The 22,392-nt window shown below is 42.9% G+C and overlaps 1 protein-coding gene across 24 annotated transcripts in view; it reads left to right on the top strand.

Moving 5' to 3' along the window:
- The window catches only part of USP54 (ubiquitin specific peptidase 54), a 250,097-nt gene that overhangs the window by 156,437 nt on the left and 71,268 nt on the right, over positions 1-22,392 (top strand). For 20 of the 24 annotated variants that reach the window (XM_043517996.1, XM_043518001.1, XM_043517998.1 and 17 more), the window contains 5 exons: positions 2,121-2,234; positions 2,748-2,830; positions 10,283-10,388; positions 19,731-19,877; positions 21,661-21,810. In XM_043517996.1, coding sequence (XP_043373931.1) covers positions 2,121-2,234; positions 2,748-2,830; positions 10,283-10,388; positions 19,731-19,877; positions 21,661-21,810 — 600 coding nt within the window. Of the gene's footprint in view, positions 1-2,120; positions 2,235-2,747; positions 2,831-6,413; positions 6,469-10,282; positions 10,389-19,730; positions 19,878-20,047; positions 20,165-21,660; positions 21,811-22,392 lie in introns of those variants that run through there. The other 4 variants (XM_043518003.1, XM_043518002.1, XM_043518004.1 and 1 more) reach the window with 4 other exon arrangements.

Here is a 22,392-nt window from a genome sequence, read left to right as displayed (position 1 = left end):
CGAGCCCGCCTCCATTGGTACTGCTTGTGAATCACCTACAATGGAATTGACAGGAGCAAGCACTCGAAGAAGAAAAAATGGTTATCTTCCTTTTGTAATTGTTGTTCTTTAAGATGTGTTGCTCATGTCGATTCCATTACTCTCCCTCCTGCCCATTTGTCGGCATTTTCAGCAAGAAGGAACTGAGAGTGCGTAGGGTTGGCGGTGCCTGATATACCGTCCCATGAGCACGGCACTCTAGAGAGCGCCACAGCCAGCACTACGGATACCACTAAGGCAAAAATCTCTGACAACTGTGCACGTGGGCCTGCACAGACCTAGAATGGAATGGACATGAGCAACACATCTCAAAGAACAAGAGTTATGAAAAGTAGATAACCGTTTTTTGTTTTAACAGCGTCTGTCAGGAGGAGTATGAAAAATCCACACCCCTGAATGGCATAGATAAGCTGAACTAAGTCCCCATGTAAACAGTGCGAGGTTGATGGAAGAATTCAAACCTAGCTAACACTCTGTGGGAGGTGGATTACCTACACTGAGGGGAGAGTCCCTCCCATCACCCTAGGCAGTATCTACACTGAGGAGTTGCAGCAATGCAGTTGTGCTGCTGTAGTATGTTAAGTGTAGGCAAGCTCTTGGTTGACAGAAGAGTTCTGCTGGCCTAGCTACCGCATCTTGAAGAGGCAGGTTTACTACATCAATGGGAAAAACTTCTTTTGGTGTAGGAAGCACCTACAGTATAGTGCTACAGTGGCACAACTGCAGTGCCGTAGCAATGCTGCTGCAGCCACTGTAGTGTAGACATACCCTTATGCTGCAATAAGGGTGCCCACATGGATGCTGATGTTGGTTTAACTGTACTTGTGTAATTCTAGTAGTATAACTGATAAAACTTTCCTGTATAGACAAGCCCTAGGGCAGACATCACTCCATTGCTTTGCACTCAGTTAACCTTTTCAAGGTTTTCTTTGCAATCATAAGGACTAGAGACTTGGGCTGTGTCTACTCTGCGCACCTTACAACAGTGTGGCTGTGCCACTACAACCATGCCATTGTTAGGTACGCAGCATAGCTGCTTTTTGTCACCAGGGGCAGTAACTTCATCAGTGGGAGAGCGTTTCCGGCTGACGAAGTGGTGTCCACACAGGTGCTTTTCAGTGTTAAAACTTTTGTCATTCGGGGGTGGGGGGTTTCACACCCTCAGCGGCAAAAGTTTTAGCGAAAAGTGCAGTGTAGATATAGACTTGCTTTTGGGGTTGAGAGGAACTGAATGCTTCCTGCAGCACAAGATGGCAGCCTAAATTTGGGAGTCTGTGCCTAATGCTTATTCTGTGCCCAGATACTGAGTCCCTTGTGGCCTTTCTCCTGTCTGTCCAAGCTGGTCAAGTTAAATAGTTAAAACAATACTAATAGAGGTATCTGTGGCCTTCTTACCATAAATCCATGTTGACGTACTGGGAGGGATCCTGAAACAGAGCTTCTACGATGTAGAGAACAGAGGGAGTTGTCTGAAATAACCTCTAGGTATCTGTGCTCGTAAGACAGTTTGTGTTCAGTACTCTTGCTTCTTGCAGAATTTCATCTGCCTCTCCATTAGTTGTCTAGCTCTTTGTTTATGTTATAAAGTTCCCTTTCATACCGAGTTTTGGGTGCACGGTGTAAAATCCATTGATTATACAATAATTAATAAGGGTTACTCCAGGATGATGAGCCTGTTTTCTTCCAGACAGTGTCAGCCCACTGTTTAAACACCACAGAGCTGCTGTGCCCATTTCACTTAAGCCAAACATTTGACATTTGAGAAATTTGTCAGAACAAATAATGATAGAACCTGCAAATAGGCTAGTAAATAAATAAAAAGGTTAATTGGTGTAGCATTCCAGATAAAATACGCAGTAGCTATTTTCTTTAATATCAATGAAATGCCATTCTCTTTAGTTCCTAAATGAATTTAGAATGTTGGGAAGAGCACTCCGTCCTGTTGTAAAATGTCACTTTTTAACACAGCATTATTTATTTTAGTATTTCTGAGATACTGTAGTGAATTATGTGTAATTAATTTTCATTTGTCTGCATTACAAATTATCAACTTTTTCACTTTTTTTCTCCTTTCGGGATAGGAGAATATCTTGATGCGGATTCATTTCCACATTGCAGATGAGTCAAAAGAGGATATCTGCACCGCTCAGCACTGCATTTCTCACCAGAAGTTTGCAATGACCTTGTTTGAACAGGTGAGATAGTGATATTTTTTTACACAAAGCACCAACTCCCCATTTAGGTTTAGTTCCTCAGAAATCAGGCATAATGTCTGACGAAATGTCAGACAGGCACAGCTAGGATTGCCACCCATCCAGTTTATACCTGGACAGTCCAGTTTTTGGCTTCTGTGTCTGGGTGCCATTTAGGGTTGCCAGGTGTCCAGTTTTTGGGGACCTGGCAACTCTAATTTATAGGGCAGGGGGACACGCCGGGTCATTAACCTGTGCCAGTCTCTGCTCAGGTGGAACTGCCTCCTACCTGCAGCCAGGCTCCTTGAGAGGATCCAGTGAGTGACATGGAGAGGGGGTAGAGGAGAGAGCGATGAGGGTGGAGCCTTGGGGGGGCGGGGGAAGAAGTGCATGGGGGCAGGCCCTCAGGGTTTTGTTTACCTGCAAATAGAAAGGTGGCAACCCTAGCCACACAATACGTGACATGGACTCATCAGTTTAGCCTTCTCATGGTATTACTTTCTCTTCTTGTTTTAGTGTGTCTGTACCAGCTGTGGTGCCACCTCTGACCCTCTGCCTTTTATCCAGATGGTACATTACATCTCCACCACTTCACTCTGGTGAGTCTGGGGTTTTATATGGGAAAAGAGTTGACCTTGTTTACAGTAGCACTTTGGTCATGGTATTTTTCTGCACTGTCACATAATTCAATATACAGAACATTCTCTGCTCATTATTAGTGGAGTATAGCTGTGGTCTGGAACATAAGGCTGCTGTGGGACAGAAGATTAGGATGGAGGGTAGATGTAGATCAAGAATTTAGGTGCATTGACAGAGCTATAGAGATAGAGGATTGTTTATGGTGGGGAGTTGCACAGAACAGAGGAACAGGTACTTGAAGAGCTGTGTTAGGGAACAGGACTGGAAAGGAGTAGTACTGCAGTTGAGGGCTGAAGAACATTGACAGCTGTGGTGCCCAGAACTGGAACAGAAAAGAGTAATTAAGGCCAAGATTGAATTGCATTGGTAGAACTGTGTGGTAGGCTGAACTGAAATATCAAAGGGTAGTTCAGTTCAGATTCACTTTCATGAGCATTAAACCAATTTTTTTAAATTAGCATTTCTGTGGTTCATATGCATGAAATCCTTCCTGTCAGATTATTTCAACACTGTTTCTGTTGCAAAGCTACTTTATCTTTGTTCCTAACAGTATTACAATATCATTATAGGGCTTTCAGTTTAAACAGAGATTTACCTGTAAAATCCTAGTACTACATTTAGACTTGGATGTATCAATAAATATTTAAATGAAAAACTGAAGTAATTGTTTTAACTTTCAGCTTCAAACAGCAGCTTCATGCTGTTTCTCCACATGAAGTTATCTAAGAGCTGTCAGTGTTGAACGGTGGAAGCCTGACTGTCGGGAGCACATAAAACCAATAATTTTTTAAAATCCCCTCATTTTTTTAAAATGAGTTTTCTGGCTAATTAGTTATTTTATGAACAAATGCACTAAAAGCAATATCAGCCATAAGGAAGTCCTAAAAAAAGGAGGTATCCACTTGTTAAGCCTATAGAAGGTGCATTGAATTGTTTAACAGTAGTTTGCTTGTTCTTCTTGCCCGTCTAGATGAAAACCACTTCACAGATAACCAGCTTAAATAAGTAGACAATATAAGTTATCAGCATTATTCCTACTTTGGCGTGTTCTCTTGGAACTATAAGAAAACATTTTAGACTTAATTCAGTCAGATGTCTTATCCTGAGAGCAAGAAAGTAAATTATGTACACATTATTCTGTATGATAAATAGAGCTAAAAATCTAGAGGCCCTTAAGCATTCCTCTTATCCTCTCTTGGCAAATCAGTTATGGTTTAGTGTAATTAAACCTGATGATATAACATACAGACTACCATGAAAAGGAAACTAAAAGAATAAATGAATGAATAAAAATAATAGCTAAAAATACTTGCTCCAAATAAATAAAAAAGAAAATGCATAAAGTCTTGGCTTCAGCCATCTAATAGTTTAGGAAAATAGCACATTTTCCTTTCTCCAAATGCTGGTGACACAAATGATTATCTACAAGAAACTGACCAGAGTTGATAAAAGGCTGAGGTTACCATCTATTTTCGAAATCCTGATTGAGATGGAAATAAATTAACTGCCCACCTGCTGCCCAGGATAAAAGCCATGCAGTGGGGGAGTGAAAAGGGATTTGGATACTGTCTTGAAAATCAGAAATAGCTTCTGTCATGCAAATCAGTGGGGAGAAATTGTGACTGAGGGTATGTCTATGCTACGAAATTAGGTTGAATTTATAGAAGTCGGTTTTTTAGAAATCGTTTTTATATAGTTGATTGTGTGTGTCCCCACACAAAATGCTCTAAGTGCATTAACTCGGCGGAGTGCTTCCACAGTACTGAGGCTAGTGTCGACTTCCGAAGTGTTGCACTGTGGGTAGCTATCCCACAGTTCCTGCAATCTCCGCCGCCCATTGGAATTTTGGGTTGAGATACCAATGCCTAATGGGGCAAAAACATTGTTGCAGGTGGTTCCTGGTATGTCGTTAGGCTCTCCCTCCCTCCGTGAAAGCAACGGCAGAAAATCGTTTCACCCCTTTTTTCCTGAGTTAACTGTGCAGACACCATACCATGGCAAGCATGGAGCCCGCTCAGCTCACTGTCACCATACATCTCCTGCATGCTGGCAGATGCGGTACTGCATTGCTACACAGTAGCAGCTCATTGCCTTGTGGCAGCAGACGATGCAATAGGCCTGATAACTGTCGTCGTCATGTCCCAGGTGCTCCTAGCCGCCTTGGTAAGGTCAGTCAGGAGCGCCTGGGCAGACATGGGCACAGGTACTAAAAGAGGAGTGACTCGACCAGGTCATTTTCTTTAGTCCTGCCGGCAGTTGTATTGTACCATCTTATGGCGAGCAGGCAGGAGATGAGGATGGCTAGTAGTCCTATTGCACCATCTTCTGATGAGCAGACAGGAGATGAGGTTGGCTAGCAGTCCTACTGCACCGTCATCTGCCAGCCAAAGATGTAAAAGATAGATGGAGTGGATCAAAACAAGAAATACACCAGACTTGTTTTGTATTGATTTGCTCCCCCCTCCCTCCCTCTGTGAAATCAACGGCCGACAATCGTTTTAGTGAGGTCTGTCAGGGGCACCTTGAAAAGTTTAAGGGAGATTCAGTCCTGCCTGAAATACTGGGGGGGGGGGGGAGGGATAGCTCAGTGGGTTGAGCATTGGCCTGCTAAACCCAGGGTTTTGAGTTCAATCCTTGAGGGGGCCATTCTGTGTGACAGTTGTTTTTGTTTCTCCTTGATCTAAAGCCACCCCCTTGGTTGATTTTAATTCCCTGTCAGCCAACCCTGTAAACCATGTCGTCAGTCGCCCCTCCCTCCATCAGAGCAACGGCAGACAATCGTTCCATGCCTTTTTTCTGTGCAGACACCATACCACAGCAAGCATGGAGGCCACTCAGATCACTTTGGCAATTAAAAGCACATTAAACACCACACTCATTATCCAGCAGTATATGCAGCACCAGAACCTGGCAAAGTGAAACCGGGCGAGTAGGTGATGTCAGCGCGATGACGAGAGTGATGAGGACTTGGACACAGACTTCTCTCAAAGCACGGGCCCTGGCAATGTGGGCATCATGGTGCTAATGGGATAGGTTCATGCCGTGGAACGCTTATTCTGGGCCCGGGAAACAAGCACAGAGTGGAGGGACCGCGTAGTGTTGCAGGTCTGGGATGATTTCCAGTGGCTGCAAAACTTTCATATGCATAAGGGCATTTTCATGGAACTTTGACTTGCTTTCCCCTGCCCTGAGGCGCAAGAATGCCAAGATGAGAGCAGCCCTCACAGTTGAGAAGCGAGTGGCAGTAGCCCCGTGGAAGCTTGCAACGCCAGACAGCTACCGGTCAGTCGGCAATCAGTTTGGAGTGGGCAAATCTACTGTGGGGGCTGCTGTGATGCAAGTAGACAACACAATCAAAGATCTGCTGATATCAAGGGTAACGACCCTGGGAAATGTGCAGGTCATAGTGGATGGTTTTGCTGCAATGGGATTCCCTAACTGTGGTGGGGCCATAGACGGAACCCATATCCCTATCTTGGCACTGGAGCACCAAGCCGGCGAGTACATAAACCGCAAGGGGTACTTTTCAACAGTGCTGCAAGCACTGGTGGATCACAAGGGACATTTCACCAACATCAATGTGGGATGGCCGGGAAAGGTACATGATGCTCACATCTTCAGGAACTCTGGTCTGCTTCAAAAGCTGCAGGAAAGGACTTTATTCCAGACCAGAAAATAACCGTTGGGGATGTTGAAATGTCTATAGTTATCCTTGGGGACCCAGCCTTCCCCTTAATGCCATGGCTCATGAAGCCATACACAGGCAGCCTGGACAGTAATTAGGAGCTGTTCAACTACAGGCTGAGCGAGTGCAGAATGGTGGTAGAATGTGCATTTGGATGTTTAAAAGCACGCTGGCGCAGTTTACTGACTCACTTAGATCTCAGTGAAATCAATAGTCCCATTGTTATTACTGCTTGCTCTGCACTCCACAGTATCTGTGAGAGTAAGTGAGAGACGTTTATGGAGGAGTGGGAGGTTGAAGCAAATAGCCTGGCCGCTGGTTATGTGCAGCCAGAAACAAGGGCGGTTAGAAGAGCACAGGAGGGTGCGGTGCGCGTCTGAGAAGCTTTGAAAACCAGTTTCATGACTGGCCAGGCTACGATGTGAAAGTTCTGTTTGTTTCTCCTTGATGAACTCCCCTCCCCTTGGTTCACTCTACTTCCCTGTAAGCTAACCACCCTCCCCTCCTCCCTTTGATCACTGCTTGCAGAGGCAATAAAGTCATTGTTGCTTCACATTCAGGCAGTCTTTATTAATTCATCACACAAATAGGGGGATAACTACCAAGGTAGCTCGGGGGGCTGGTGGAGGAGGGAAGGACAAGGCCACACAGCACTTAAAAGTTTAAAACTTTAAAACTTATTGAATGCCAGCCTCCTGTTGCTTGGCAATCCTCTGGGGTGGAGTAGCTGGGTGGCTGGAGGCCCCCCCCCCGCGTTCTTGGGCGTCTGAGTGAGGCGGTTATGGAGGAGGGTGGTTGGTTACACAGGGGCTGTAGTTGCGGTCTGTGCTCCTGTTGCCTTTCCTGCAGCTCAACCATACGCTGGAGCATATTAGTTTGATCCTCCAGCAGCCTCAGCATTGAATCCTGCCTCCTCTCATCATGCTGCCGCCACCTTTCAACTTCAGCCCTCTCTTCAGCCCGCCCTCTCTCCTCCCGGTCATTTTTTGCTTTCCTCCATTCTGACATTGTCTGCCTCCATGCATTCGTCTGTGCTCTGTAAGTGTGGGAGGACAGCATGAGCTCAGAGAACATTTCATTGCGAGTGCTTTTCTTTTTTTTTTTTTTGCCTTCTAATCTTCGCTAGCCTCTGGGAAGGAGAAGATCCTGTGATCCTTGAAACACATGCAGCTGGTGGAGAGGAAAAAAAAAAGACAGTGGTATTTAAAAAGACACATTTTATAGAACAATGGTACCCTATTTCACGATAAACCTTGCTGTTAACATTACATACATAGCACATGTGCTTTCATTACAAGGTCGCATTTTGCCTCCCCCACCACGTGGCTAGCCCCTCCCCATGGCTAACAGTGGGGAACATTTCTGTTCAGCCACAGGCAAACAGCCCAGCAGGAATGGCCACCTCTGAATGTCCCCTTAAGAAAAGCACCCCATTTCAACCTGGTGACCATGAATGATATCACTCTCCTGAGGATAACACAGAGAGATAAAGAATGGATGTTGTTTGAATGTCAGCAAACATACATTGCAGTGCTTTGTTCTGCAATGATTCCCGACTACGTGCTACTGGCCTGGCATGATAAAGTACCATGGTGGACGGAATAACGCTGCCCTCCCCAGAAACCTTTTGCAAAGGCTTTGGGAGTACATCCAGGAGAACTTTATGGAGATGTCTCTGGAGGATTTCCTCTCCATCCCCAGACACGTTAACAGACTTTTCCAGTAGCTGTACTGGCTGCGAATGCTAGGGGAAATTAATCATTAAACACGCTTGCTTTTAAACCATGTATACTATTTAAAAAGGTACACTGACTAGAGATCCCTTCACCGCCTGGCGGGTCCGGGAGGCAGCCTCGGGTGGGTTCGGGGGATGCTGGCTCCAGGTCCAGGGTGAGAAACAGTTCCTGGCTGTTGGGAAAACCGGTGTCTCCACTTGTTTGCTGTGAGCTATCTACAACCTCATCATCATCATGTTCCTCATCCCCAAAACCTGCTTCCATCTCCACTGAAGGAGTCAAACAACACGGTTGGGATAGTGGTGGCTGAACCCCCTAAAATGGCATGCAGCTCATCATAGAAGCGGCATGTTTGGGGCTCTGACTCAGAGCGGCTGTTTGCCTCTCTGATTTTCTGGTAGGCTTGCCTCAGCTCTTTAAGTTTCACACGACTCTCCTTTGGGTCCCTGTTATGGCCTCTGTCCTTCATGCCCTGGGAGATTTTGACAAATGTTTTGGCATTTTGAAAACTGGAACGTAGTTCTGATAGCACGGATTCCTCTCCCTATACAGCAATCAGATCCTGTACCTCCCGTTCGGTCCATGCTGGAGCTCTTTTGCGATTCTGGGACTCCATCATGGTCACTTCTGCTGATGAGCTCTGCATGGTCACCTCTGCTGATGAGCTCTGCAGTCACCTGCAGCTTGCCACACTGGCCAAACAAGAAATGAGATTCAAAAGTTCACGGGCCTTTTCCTGTCTACCTGGCCAGTGCATCTGAGTTAAGAGTGCTGTCCAGAGCGGTCACAATGGAGTACTCTGGGATAACTCCTGGAGGCCAATACCATCTAATTGTGTCCACAATACCCCAAATTCAACCCGGCAAGGCCAATTTCAGCGCTAATCCCCTTGCAGAGATGGAGTAAGGAAATCTATTTTAAGAGCCCTTTAAGCTTAAAAAAAAAAGGGGGGCTTTGTCGTGTGGACGGGTGCAGGGTTAAATCAATTTAATGCTGCTAAATTCGACCTCAACTCCTAGTGTAGATCAGTGCTGATAGTATATCAAAAGGGTTGTGAGCATATGCTGTATTTCCCCTTTTGTCTGCTAACATTTAGGTGAGTTTTCTGGCTGATATTGTTTATCTGAATGGTTTTATTCATTTAAAATATTAATATTTAATGTTTGTCATAAGAATTTCAAATGAGATTAAAATTTTTATTTGGGACTGTAGCATTTGAAGGAACATGATGAACATAAAAATCCATGCTGCGTTTATGTATGTTGTTTACATACGTTGCTTATACTAAAACTGTTAACTTCAAAATATATGCATCCGATGAAGTGGGTATTTACCCACGAAAGCTTATGCTCCAATACGTCTGTTAGTCTGTAAGGTGCCACAGGACTCTTTGTCGCTTTTACAGATCCAGACTAACACGGCTACCCCTCTAATATTTAAAATATAATTTATTTTTTTCCACTAATGCTGTTTGTTTCCTTTTTGCAATCTTTCAGCTTGAACAGTGCAATTGAATATATGCTTCACTGTTGCTTATAATTTCATCTGTAAGATTTCACCTTTAGAAGGTCTTGTGCAACGGCATAGTACTGCTGTGGTTGGGTTGCAAATTCTGTAGGGAAGCACTTATTTGCTGTAAAAATGTTTTTTAATTGGAAGTTAAATATTCCTTGGAACATTTCTATTAAGTTTTCTCTTAAAATCTCAAATTTGAAGCCAAACTTGAGTTGACTATCATCTCTCTTTAAACTTCCATTTTCTTTCTGCAACATAGTCACAGAAAATGCATGAATGCACCACTGAAACGTATCTGTTTTACATATTAAAATATTTTCAAAATAAATAAAAATTAATTGTAAAAATAAGCAATTTAAAATATTATAGTTTTTACTTCTACAGCTTTCTAATTATGGCATAAATGCTAAATGAAAATGTGTATTTATTCAACTTTTTAATAAACTTTTCTCCTCCATGCTGTCCTTGAACTGAAGCAATCAAGCTATTTGCATGCTGGAGAGACGAGAGAAACCCACTCCAGATATGTTTGGAGAGTTACTACAGAACGCCAGCACCATGGGAGACCTGCGAAACTGTCCGGTTAGTATGCTTAGCTTGACTTTTTAACGGAAGCAAAAGACAGAAGAGGGCTAGTAGTGTCTGCTGTTATGTGCCTCTGACTACAACGGGTTTTAAAGATTTAGCTCATCACAATGCTAGAGGTGTCAGAGATGGATGGACCAATTTTCTTTGTGGGTAAGATTTCCAGTATTTTTTATGACCCTTCGGGTATGGGAAAAGAAAAGCTGTTATCTGTGCCCACTCTTTGACAGCTGGAATTGCTGGGACATAAGTTATGGATCGAGGTAAGGGAAGAGAGCAGATGTGAGGAGTAGGAGTTAGAAAATCTCATCCAAAGAAACTGAAATGACATTACTGGAGGGCTATTTTATGTTGGAGCATTCTTAGCATATAGCCACCTGACATTTGCTGGGAGAGCAATACAGCAGTGCACAGACAATCCAGGAAGTTTTTGGAGAGTGTTGGGGACAACTTCCTGGTGCAACTACTGGAGGAACCAACCAGGGGTCTTTCTCCTCTTGACCTGCTGCTTACAAGCAGAGAAGAATTGGTAGGGGAAATAGAAATGGGTGGCAACCTGGGCAGCAGTGACCATGAGATGAGTGCAGGATGCTCACAAAAGGAAGAAAGGAGAGTAGCAAAATACAGACCCTGGACTTTAGAAAAGCAGACTTTGACTCCATTAGGGAACTGATGGGCAGGATCCCCTGGGAGGCTAATATGGGGGGAACAGGAGTCCAGGAAAGCTGGCTGTATTTTAAAGAAGCTTTATTGAGGGTGCAGGAACAAACCATCCTGATGTGCAGAAAGAATAGCAAATATGGCAGGCGACCAGCTTGGCTTAACAGTGAAATCTTCAGTGAGCTTACATTAAAAAAGGAAGCTTACAAGAAGTGGAAATTTGGACAGATGACTAGGGAGGAGTATACAAATATTGCTAGAGCATGCAGGGGTGTAATCAGGAAGGCCAAGGCACAACTGGAGTTGCAGCTAGCAACCTATGTGAAAGGTAACAAGAAGGGTTTCTACAGATATGTTAGCACCAAGAAGATGGTCAGGGAAAGTGTGGGACCCTTACTGAATGGGGGAGGCAACCTAATGACAGATGATGATTTCAACTGGGCTCACATATTTCAGTATAAGAAATGGAACTGTGCTTTTCTCTTGGGGCATGTCATTAAAGGGCCTTTGGAGTGGAGAAGGAGTAAAAGCATAAATTGGGAGTTTTGAGAAAAACTGGTATTTAACCTTGTAAAAGCAGTTCTTTGCATATGTCCAGCTAGTCTTCATGTGCTGTGCTACCACAAGCCATACAAAAATACAGTTGGATTCTTTTAAGTTCAACATATGGCAGTGAATGAAATTTGAGGATGTCTGTTTATTTAGTTCTATAAATGTAAATGGTGTTTTGCAGCACAAATGGAGTGAGATTCCTTACCCATAAGAGCTTACAGTCTAAGGCCATGATCCTGCAAAGACTTTTACATGTGCTTAACTTGAAGTACATACACGGTCAGGACCTGAATTAGTAGCTAGGGGAAGGATGGGCAAACTTCTTGATGCATTTTGGTGACTATAAGCCACTGTTGTAAATTATTGCTGCTGTTAAAAATATAGTTTTGTGTAGTCTTGGGATACGAATCTTGTCAGATCCTCAGTGGAGTTTAGTGGTGAACCTTTGTGAGGAGAAGGAGAAGAAACTGCCATTGATTTGTAGCAGGAACTGTAACAACTGCACTAACCAAGGCTGTGTCAGCATTTCCATTCTAACCCTCTGCTTTTCAGTTGCTTATAACTTTCTGAAACTTTCACCTTTCTGACTGAAATTTTCTATGCTTAGTTTCTGCCAAAGATGAATGTCTCCTTTTTGGAACGTTTGAGTAAAAATGCTTCGGCTCTTTGAGAATGAAAGTAGATGAATATATATTTTTTACGTTTAAAAAATTGGCAAGCTTTTATCAGTTCAATCAAAATATGGAAAGTCATAATGTAGTAAGAATATAGCCTTTGTGGAAGACAAAAACCCTTTGATTTATCTGGTGTGAATTCTTTGGTTTGACTAAATCATTTGCTAATCGCTTCCCCTTTCTCTGTTATCCTCATCTTACTTTTTGGCTTGTTTATTTAACATTCTGAGGAACCATCCTGAGGTGGCTTAGTTAAAAGTAGCACCTCCTGTAAAGCAAGAGATGAATCACTGTATCAGGACTTGGCATTCCTTCCTCTCTATCAGAAAGTTAGCTGTGCTCCTTCAGTATAGTTCAGTAGCACTTCAAACCAATGGGAGAAGAGAGGAAGAGAACTGCAGGTAAGATAGGTTTCAGAGTAGCAGCCGTGTTAGTCTGTATTCGCAAAAAGAAAAGGAGTACTTGTGGCACCTTAGAGACTAACAAATTTATTAGAGCATAAGCTTTCGTGAGCTACAGCTCACTTCATCGGATGCATTTGGTGGAAAAAACAGAGGAGAGATTTATATACACACACACAGAGAACATGAAACAATGGGTTTATCATACACACTGTAAGGAGAGTGATCACTTAAGATAAGCCATCACCCACAGCGGGGGGGGAAAGGAGGAAAACCTTCCATGGTGACAAGCAGGTAGGCTAATTCCAGCAGTTAACAAGAATATCAGAGGAACAGTGGGGGGTTCCCACCTGCTGAAGTGAAGAAACAGATTGACAGAGCCAGAAGAGTACCCAGAAGTCACCTACTACAGGACAGGCCCAACAAAGAAAACAACAGAACGCCACTAGCCATCACCTTCAGCCCCCAACTAAAACCTCTCCAACGCATCATCAAGGATCTACAACCTATCCTGAAGGACGAGCCATCGCTCTCTCAGATCTTGGGAGATAGACCAGTCCTTGCTTACAGACAGCCCCCCAATCTGAAGCAAATACTCACCAGCAACCACACACCACACAACAGAACCACTAACCCAGGAACCTATCCTTGCAACAAAGCCCGTTGCCAACTCTGTCCACATATCTATTCAGGGGATACCATCATAGGGCCTAATCACATCAGCCACACTATCAGAGGCTCGTTCACCTGTGCATCTACCAATGTGATATATGCCATCATGTGCCAGCAATGCCCCTCTGCCATGTACATTGGCCAAACTGGACGGTCTCTACGTAAAAGAATGAATGGACACAAATCAGACGTCAAGAATTATAACATTCAAAAACCAGTCAGAGAACACTTCAATCTCTCTGGTCACTCGATCACAGACCTAAGAGTGGCTATCCTTCAACAAAAAAGCTTCAAAAACAGACTCCAACGAGAGACTGCTGAATTGGAATTAATTTGCAAACTGGATACAATTAACTTAGGCTTGAATAGAGACTGGGAATGGATGAGTCATTACACAAAGTAAAACTATTTCCCCATGGTATTTCCCCCCCCACCCCACCCCCCACTGTTCCTCTGATATTCTTGTTAACTGCTGGAATTAGCCTACCTGCTTGTCACCATGGAAGGTTTTCCTCCTTTCCCCCCCTGCTGTGGGTGATGGCTTATCTTAAGTGATCACTCTCCTTACAGTGTGTATGATAAACCCATTGTTTCATGTTCTCTGTGTGTGTGTATATAAATCTCTCCTCTGTTTTTTCCACCAAATGCATCCGATGAAGTGAGCTGTAGCTCACGAAAGCTTATGCTCTAATAAATTTGTTAGTCTCTAAGGTGCCACAAGTACTCCTTTTCTTTTTGCAGGTAAGATAATTCACTTGCCCCGAGGGAGACCACACAAATTCCTGTAGTTAACTTCAGCCACCTGAATGACATTTGGAAAATAGAATATATGTGTCCTTCTCTCTCCCTAAGATGTAAATATCCCAGTATTTGGAAAAAGGCTCCCCCTCCCCTTGCTTTTGGCTGATTTATTACTAACCCCCAAAAAGATGACATGGAAATCTCAAGCTCTGCTCTCTTGGGTTGTTTGGACTGAAAGAAGCTGTAGTGAAGCTTGCAAAGAGAATCCTGATGAATTAATCTTATAAATCAAACCACCTTTGTAAATTGCTGTTGAGAGGAAGAGGTCCTGTAAGATCTTTCATTCCCTGGGTAAAGTGTCGGGAGTGATTAGATTCAGTGGTGAAACAGGCCTCTTGGCGATGAGAAGCCTTTTATGAAAAGAGTTTTTTGTCCTGAGAATCTGTGCAAAGCAGCCTAAAGTGACCTGACATTGAGGGTGGTGAAGGTGATACAGTGACTCTGGCAAGGCTAAATAGAAAGCTTTTTAATTTTGTATCACTTGTTGGAATTGCAGTTATCTCTTATTTTGGATGGGAAACTTTTTTCCAGGATGTTGAAAATGCTCCTGATCACAGCCCTTTTGTGTGTGTGTGTGTGTGTGTGTGTGTGTGTGCTTTTATGTGTACGTGTACGTGCACACAAAATTATTTATTTATTATTTATTTATTTAGGAAGTATTAACAGGTTTACAAATCCTTGCCACATAAGTATCAGAAACAAAATGGTAATGATTACAACAGTGAGCTTATGTTTAAAGAGAACATTTAGACAGGAAAATAGTTATCAAATCTCTGTTTAACAGGGTGTTACCATATTACAGAATGGACTTTATTAGATTGAGTGAAATCACTGATTACACATACTCAACACACCAGGTATCTCTATCAAATGTTAATATTTAAAAAAATTAGACAAGTGTGCTATTTTTTTTGCAGGTGAATATACTTGTCTGAGTACTGAATAAAAGGTAACCAAATATCTAAGTATCTATTTGTCCTCTGTTTTGCTGGGTACGTAGTTGATGCATTATTTTTTCCGTAACAACCTCCCATATTTTTTTTAACCGTTCCTCTATGGTTGGACTATTTTTCTTTTTATATAGAGAAGCTATCAGTAGCTGAGCAGCTACTAGCAGATGAGAGATTAATTCACTATTTCCTTTTGTATGCCCATTGCTACTAGGAAGCCCAAGGAGGATTACCAAAGGGCCATTTGGTAATAAATATCCAACACTTTGTGATATTTGGTTACAGATTGCATCCCAGCACTCCCTAATGACTGGACATAGCCACAATATGTGCATAAAATCTCCTCTTTCACAATTTCTCCAATATTTGTCCCTAGTCAGTTTCTCTCTCTATTTTAAAAAGTCTGGTGTGAGGAATTATTGAAACAGTATCTTAAATACATTTTCTTGTTGAGTGATTTCATATGTCCATTCTACTGCAGGTGTCTGTGCGCTCCACTATACAATTGGAAAGCTTTTACCCTTAGCAGTACCCATCAGGGCTGCTTCAGTACCCTCTGCGGTCTTGCATACATCATGCAGGCATAAAGGTGTGAGCTGCCCCATACTCTCCTTTGTTCCTTCCTACCACCTGTAATGGCTGTTAGATCTCCCTATCCTTGCTAGCTGAAGTCTTTCTCAGTAACTCTATATAATACCATGTATAGTCAGTATAGTTAGTTGGCAAATATTAAAGAGTTTCTTTTGTTTTTGTTGTTTTGGTGGATTCCAGCACCCAGTTTGGTACCAGCCTCAATACCAGAGGCAAGCTGTGCTTTCCGGGTTGCAAGCTCTGCCACTCTTGCAGCAAAGCTATGCCAAATAGTGGCTATCACCCTAGCTGCCTTAAGTGCTTGGAGGAGGCTCATGTGAGCAATAAATATGGTATTTGTAAGGCTTTAAGCCCTGTTTGAAAAAAGCTAAGGCAGCCAGATTGAAATATTTGCTCATGGACTTGGTGCTGTGGCCTCCATCTGAGCCCTCTTCATTGATCTGGGTGCTGAACACCTCAGAGTCTGTCAACACACCTCCAGCTCTTCTGGAATTGAGAGGCAGATCTGCATGTCTTGTACCGAAGAAGAGGTATCAGAAATTGGACTCAGTACTGGAGTCGTTGAGGGAATCAAAGAAGATGAACTCTGCTAAGGAGTCGAGAGGGCGTTCAAAGAGGAAGCACTCCCCCTTGCACATCTCTAAATGGGAGTTTGTTGTCTTCAGAGCCCAGTGGGCCTGTAAAGACTGACTCCCAAAGCTCCTTCACTGGCATCTCCTCATGTCTTGGTACTGCATACTATCTTCCTAGTACTGTCTACTCCTGAGGCCTTTGAAGCTGTAAGAGAGCTCTTGGAACCTCTTGGTGCTGATGTCACCAGTTGTTCAAGAGGCTTGCCCAGCACCAGTGCTCAGGGTACTGCCTCCTGTGCCTTCATCTCCACACCCACCAGCTTCACTGGATGCAGCCATCAGGGCACCAGTGAGGCCAGCTCTGTCTAGAGGAAAGCCACAGAAGATATCCCTGGTTCCATTAGAGTCTGAGCTGCCTTCTCTGATATCGACTGGTATGGCACTGCCTTGGTCTCAAGAAGAAGCTTCATCATCATCAGGCTTTGAAGTAGGTTCCTAAGTGTCCCAATATAGCTGGTCCCTTCAGGAGGGATATGCCACCTGTCTGCCCTGGTTTCTATCCCAGTTCCAGCAGGGACCCTGGTTTCTGTCCCAGTTTCAGGAGGGAGCCTTGGTCTAAGCATAGCTGGGGTCCAGTGCCATACCAGTGGCCCTTCTGGAACCTGTGGGGTCCCTCCCCAGTCAATAACATTTCTGCAGCCATGTCAGCTGGCTCCATCTTCTGAGCATTGGAAGCATCATTGCCACAAGCATTGTAGCATTTGTACTGAGCCTGACACTGAGCAGGATCCCTCTTGCAAGCAGCTACAAGAGAACCAGAAGCTGGATCAGCCCAATACCGTTAGCATCCTCTTCCTCATCTGCTGATGACACAGTTGTGTCGGAGCCTATTTCTCCATCTCTGGATGATTTTAAGACTCAGCAGCAGCTGTTGAGGAAGCTGACTATGGCACTTGATATCCACCCAAAGGAGGTCCGGGAAAAATCCCTCTAGCTGGTGGACATTATAACATCTGAGGCCTCAGCTAGACTAGTGCTGCCAATGAATGAGGTTATCTTGGAGCCTATCAAGATACTTTGTGACTTGCTTTTAACTTGCATGCTTAAGAACATAATTTTCTGGTACAGATGTATACTCCTTGCATGGTACAGGTATATACATTTAGTGATATTGATGATCAGTGTATCACTGGCACATTATGGTCTTTGGTGAACCAGAATATACATACCAGAACCAGAAGATTTCTGGAGCCCCACTAAGTTGGCACTAAGAGTTCTTAGGTCGCACCAGTATTGTTTAGGTTGGAGTGTCCCCAGGTCCACTGCTGCCTTGAATATTTGGAACATCTAGTCCAGAGGTTCTGAAACTGTGGTCCGTGGACCACCAGTGGTCCGTGAGCTCCATACAGGTGGTCTGTGGATAGTTCCCTCTAAGGTGTACGCCTGTGCGGCCGCACATAAACAAATGAAGGGCGCAGATGTGGCTCCACTAATTAGGTGCCTGGACCGTGGAGAAGACGCAAATGTAAGGTGATCTGGTGGCCTTGGCAGAAATAGGGTGTAGGTGGGAGAGGGTAGTGGGGTGAGATAGGGGAATTTGGGACATGCGGGGCTGCGGCGTCCAGAGAAAGAGGTGACTTTCCCCAGCTCTAGGGCTGCAGCTGCCAGAGAGAAATGGCCCTCCTTCCCAGCTCCAGCTCGGGGACTGCTGCGATGTTGGAGAGGGGGAGAGACCCCCCCCCTCCTTCCCAGCCCCAGTTTGGAGGCTGCCGCAATGGGGGAGAACAGGCACATCCATCACATTAGAAAGGTAAAACTACTGATATGAAAATATGAGTTGTATACTTTTATTTGTAGAACAAAAAAAGTTAATTAAGGTTTTTTTTATATTGCACTTTTATCCAAAACGCTTTACAATAGTTCGCTAATGGTACAAACAACTTTTGGAAAGATCATTAAGTGGTCCGCTGAGACCCTCAGCAATTTTCAAGTGGTCCTCAGAAAAAAAAAAATTTTGAGAACCGCTGATCTAGTCCATCCTGTTTAATAGGACCATACAAAGTATCTGCACTCACACTTGCTCTTTATTTACTCGGTGTACATTCTGATAACATCCTCTGTTTTCCTGCCAGGGTGTTATGGATGATAATAGAAAGATTTTGAAACCAGAAAGATATCTTTGGCAAAATATTAATTTTGACTGTGGCAGCTCTTCCTAACCAAGAAATTGCATACATCTGTCAGCATCCCAGATCTTTTTTCACATGCTAAAGTAGTAGTTCAACATTTAAACTGTAGAGCTCTTCTGGGGTGTTTGAGTTTTGAATTCCCAGGTATTTATAGAATTTGTTGCCCATTCATATCCAAATGCTTTATAGAGGTTTGTCTTTTTAGAATCTGGCAAATTTGTAGCTAGCTTTTCAGATTTGGCATAATTTACTTTAAATCCAGATGCTTTCCCAAGTCATACATTTATATAGAAACTAATTTTAGGGAAATGCTGTAATTTTGTTTATACAAAAATTTTATATCTGCATATAAAGATATTTTCTGATGTGTTCTTGCAAGTTTTGTTCCTGTGATAAGTAGGTTCATTGTTCCTGTATCTCCTGTGCAAAAGGTTTCATGATCTGTGCAAAAAATAAAAATAACAATAGAGATCCCTGCCTAGTCCCTCTATTCAAACACGGTAAATTTAACCACATTAACTCTCCCAGCTCCTTTTGGGCTCAGGTTAAGAGCAGTTATCCATTTAAGCAACTGAGGGTCAATGTCAATATGGGACAGGACTTGAAACAAAAAGTTCCCTTCTATTCCATAAAAGGCTTTCTCTGCATCAAGTGACAAGAAAAGAAATTAATCTTTTTGATCTGGCATTATGGATGATTCCAAGTACTTGCTGAATATTTTCTGATGTGTCTAACCTTAGTTAATCCAGTTTGATCTGGATTTGTATAAACTGAGAGCATGGAGTGCAGTCAGGTAGATGGTATTTCTGCTAAAATCTTTGTCACGATTCAACAGTGCGAAACATACTTTTTAACCACAGATGCAGATTAAAAGAAAATAGAGAATGATACCAATAATGTGTGGAAAAAAAGTGAGCCATCCTTCCAATTTCCACTGGTGTCTTGAGCACCATCCAGTTTCACTCATTCTCCCTATTTTACATGCCTCCCTTGGGGCAATTATATTTTCTTAGCATTATCCTTCATCTGAGGAAGAATTGACTGTATTCACACGTGAATGTCAGGAAGAATTTGGCATCAGTCCTCACATAGAGTTTGCTCTTCTGTCCCCCATCTTCATATGTTGAGCATGTAGAATCTGCTGCACTCCAGCCACCCTCTATATTGAAGCAAGAGGCAAGACCCTGCAGTGGTAATACAGTAAACTGCAAAGTTGTTTGTTCCATTCAGTTTTATAGTTATAAAAAACGTCTGTGCGGATTTTTGTTTTGTTTCAGAGTAACTGTGGGGAAAAGATCCGTATACGTCGTGTGCTCATGAACTCTCCCCAGATCATCACCATTGGGCTGGTGTGGGATTCAGACCATTCTGATCTAGCTGAGGATGTCATTCACAGCCTGGGCACCTGCCTCAAACTTGGAGATGTGAGTCTACTGCACATTTGACAATCTCTCAAAATCCCCTTTTCCCAAGATATGTCTGTGCTGTTCACTTGTATGCATTCAGGATGCAGGTTCACCTCTGATTTTGGGATCATGGGAGCATAAACATGGCATGCAGCCATCTTTGCCTCTGACCATCCCAATCCTGCATTGAGAGGAGCTTGGCTCAACCCAAGGATCCTCTGTGAATGCTCCACCAAGCCTGTGAAAAACTGTTGGCATCGGATCAACTATTTGTCTCCTTGCTCTTCCTTACTCCCATAGTTTAGGTAACTCCCCTTTGTGAGTGCTCTGCTCTTTGAACAAGATCTGCTACAGTACTGAGTGGAATAGAGAAGAGGAAGGAAATGGTCCCACTACTCTGATAGGTGGTATCTCCTTTACCTAATCGTTTTACTTCCCTGGCCCTAGTGAGTAGTTGCAACTGTTGGAAACAGATTTAAAAGAACACGGACAAGCATACTTGTACAAAATGTTTAATTGTATATTCTTAGCTATTAATCAATTATATATTTTAAAATGTTAATTCTAATAATTTTATATTCTTAATGTCACTTTAGGTGCTTGAAAATTGGAAGTGGCCCCAAAGTGCCAATTTTAGATCTGAATCCAAATTTTTCCCGTTTTCAGGGGGATTTTCTGATTTTCATTTGGGCCAATTGCTTTTGAAAATAGCTTTCTATTTCCCTACCAATATTTGTGGGTTTTTTCCATTTGAACAATAGTTATTCCTGTCTGTGTTTGTAAAGGAGTCAAAGTGTGTTGTTGTTTTTTTAAAAAACTTGTTCCTAAGTAACCCCATCCAAGGATTTGGTCACAGCTATCTTACTTTAGAGATAACAGAAGAGACTGGGAGATACTGGCTCGTGTAGTATCTTTACTTTCTCAGTGACTGAATATGGTTATATTATATTGTAATTAGACTCTGGAAGTCAGTTCCTCTGAGACTTTAGCACTTTTAAAATAACTTAAATTTGGGGTCTAAACTGTTGGTGTGCCACATAATAGGAATTATCACTAGTGACTCACTTTAACACTGAGAAACTAATTAAACTATTTGGTATGAATCTGCACTAAGTTGCAGATGCAGAACTTGAGAACAGAATTGAAAAGTGACTCCAAAAGAGCTTTTTTGTGTGTCAGTGATTTCTAAATGAAATCTGGTCAATTTTAAAAGTCAACACAAATCAGCTTGGGATCTGAAAGCCAACACCTCCACCGCTCCGCCTACTACTGCCCTCAGTTACACCTCTGCAAGGCCACTGACTTCAGTTTGTCCCTGCTGGAGCTAGAACAGACTTCAGCTCCTTCTTCCATACCAGAACGGTGTTGGCTGTGCAGTGCAGAGAGAGAGGTAAAGAGTAGCTTTTTAAAAGTCACTCAGTAAAGCCACAAGATGTAACAGAAAACATACAGGGAGTAGGCTTCTTCTTGAGAAAGAGAGTGCCATTTTTATTAATTTTCAGAGCAGAAATACACTAAAGTCTAACAGGGGATTACATCATTGATATAAATGCCTTCTTTATAAGGCAGTTGTGGGCTGTCAGGAAACCTGGATTTGTTTCCACCTCTTCCAATGATTTGTATGACCGTGGACCAATCACTTAACCATTCTGTGCCTTAGTTTCTCCATCTGAAAAAATGGCATATAACACTTAACGCAGCTCTGTAAAGCATTTTTAGCTCTTCAAATGAAACACAGTATTTTAATGCACAGAATTTTATTATATAATTTTTCTTCTCTCCTTTTCCTCACCCCTTGAAGCTCTTTTTCAGAGTAACTGATGACAGAGCAAAACAGTCAGAGCTGTATTTGGTGGGAATGATTTGTTACTACGGAAAACATTACTCCACTTTCTTCTTCCAAACGAAGATCCGCAAGTGGATGTACTTTGATGATGCCCATGTCAAAGAGGTAAGGAAATAGTAAATGCTAAGAACTGTTTGAGAATTGGTGAGGATGTAGATCCGTACTGCTTTCCAAAGATTTCCAGAAACTCATAGAATCATAGAATATCAGGGTTGGAAGGGACCTCAGGAGGTCATCTAGTCCAACCCCCTGCTCAAAGCAGGACCAATCCCCAACTAAATCATCCCAGCCAGGGCTTTGTCAAGCCTGACCTCTCACACCTGAGGTCCTACTTAACTCCACTACTCCTAAAGGTTTCTCTTAATGAACTAATGCTTTCTGTAAGTCCGATGGAGGAGATGCTTTCTCCAGAAGACATGATTTTGCAACAGAGGATAACCCACTTAAAATGGGAGAATTGTAAAGAAATAAAAATAAGGCCTGAGAGAGGGTGAAGAGTCTGAGGGACCTGGAAAGGGAAAGGGAAGAAGAGAAAAATGAGTGTTCATGATCCTATTTCTTCTCCATTCAAAGATTCCTTCTAGTTATGTGATGGGAGGGTCCCCTGATCTACATTATTTCTGATCTTCATGGTGTCACCTCAGACTTTTTTTTTTAATTCCCATTGACCTTTCTTTGATTTCTTGG

The sequence above is a fragment of the Dermochelys coriacea genome, chromosome 7 (genome assembly GCF_009764565.3).
Source record: "Dermochelys coriacea isolate rDerCor1 chromosome 7, rDerCor1.pri.v4, whole genome shotgun sequence".
In the NCBI taxonomy this organism is placed as follows: domain Eukaryota; kingdom Metazoa; phylum Chordata; order Testudines; family Dermochelyidae; genus Dermochelys; species Dermochelys coriacea.
The sequence above is the reverse complement of the archived record's forward strand: the minus strand, read 5'-3'. Positions and strand labels throughout refer to the sequence as shown.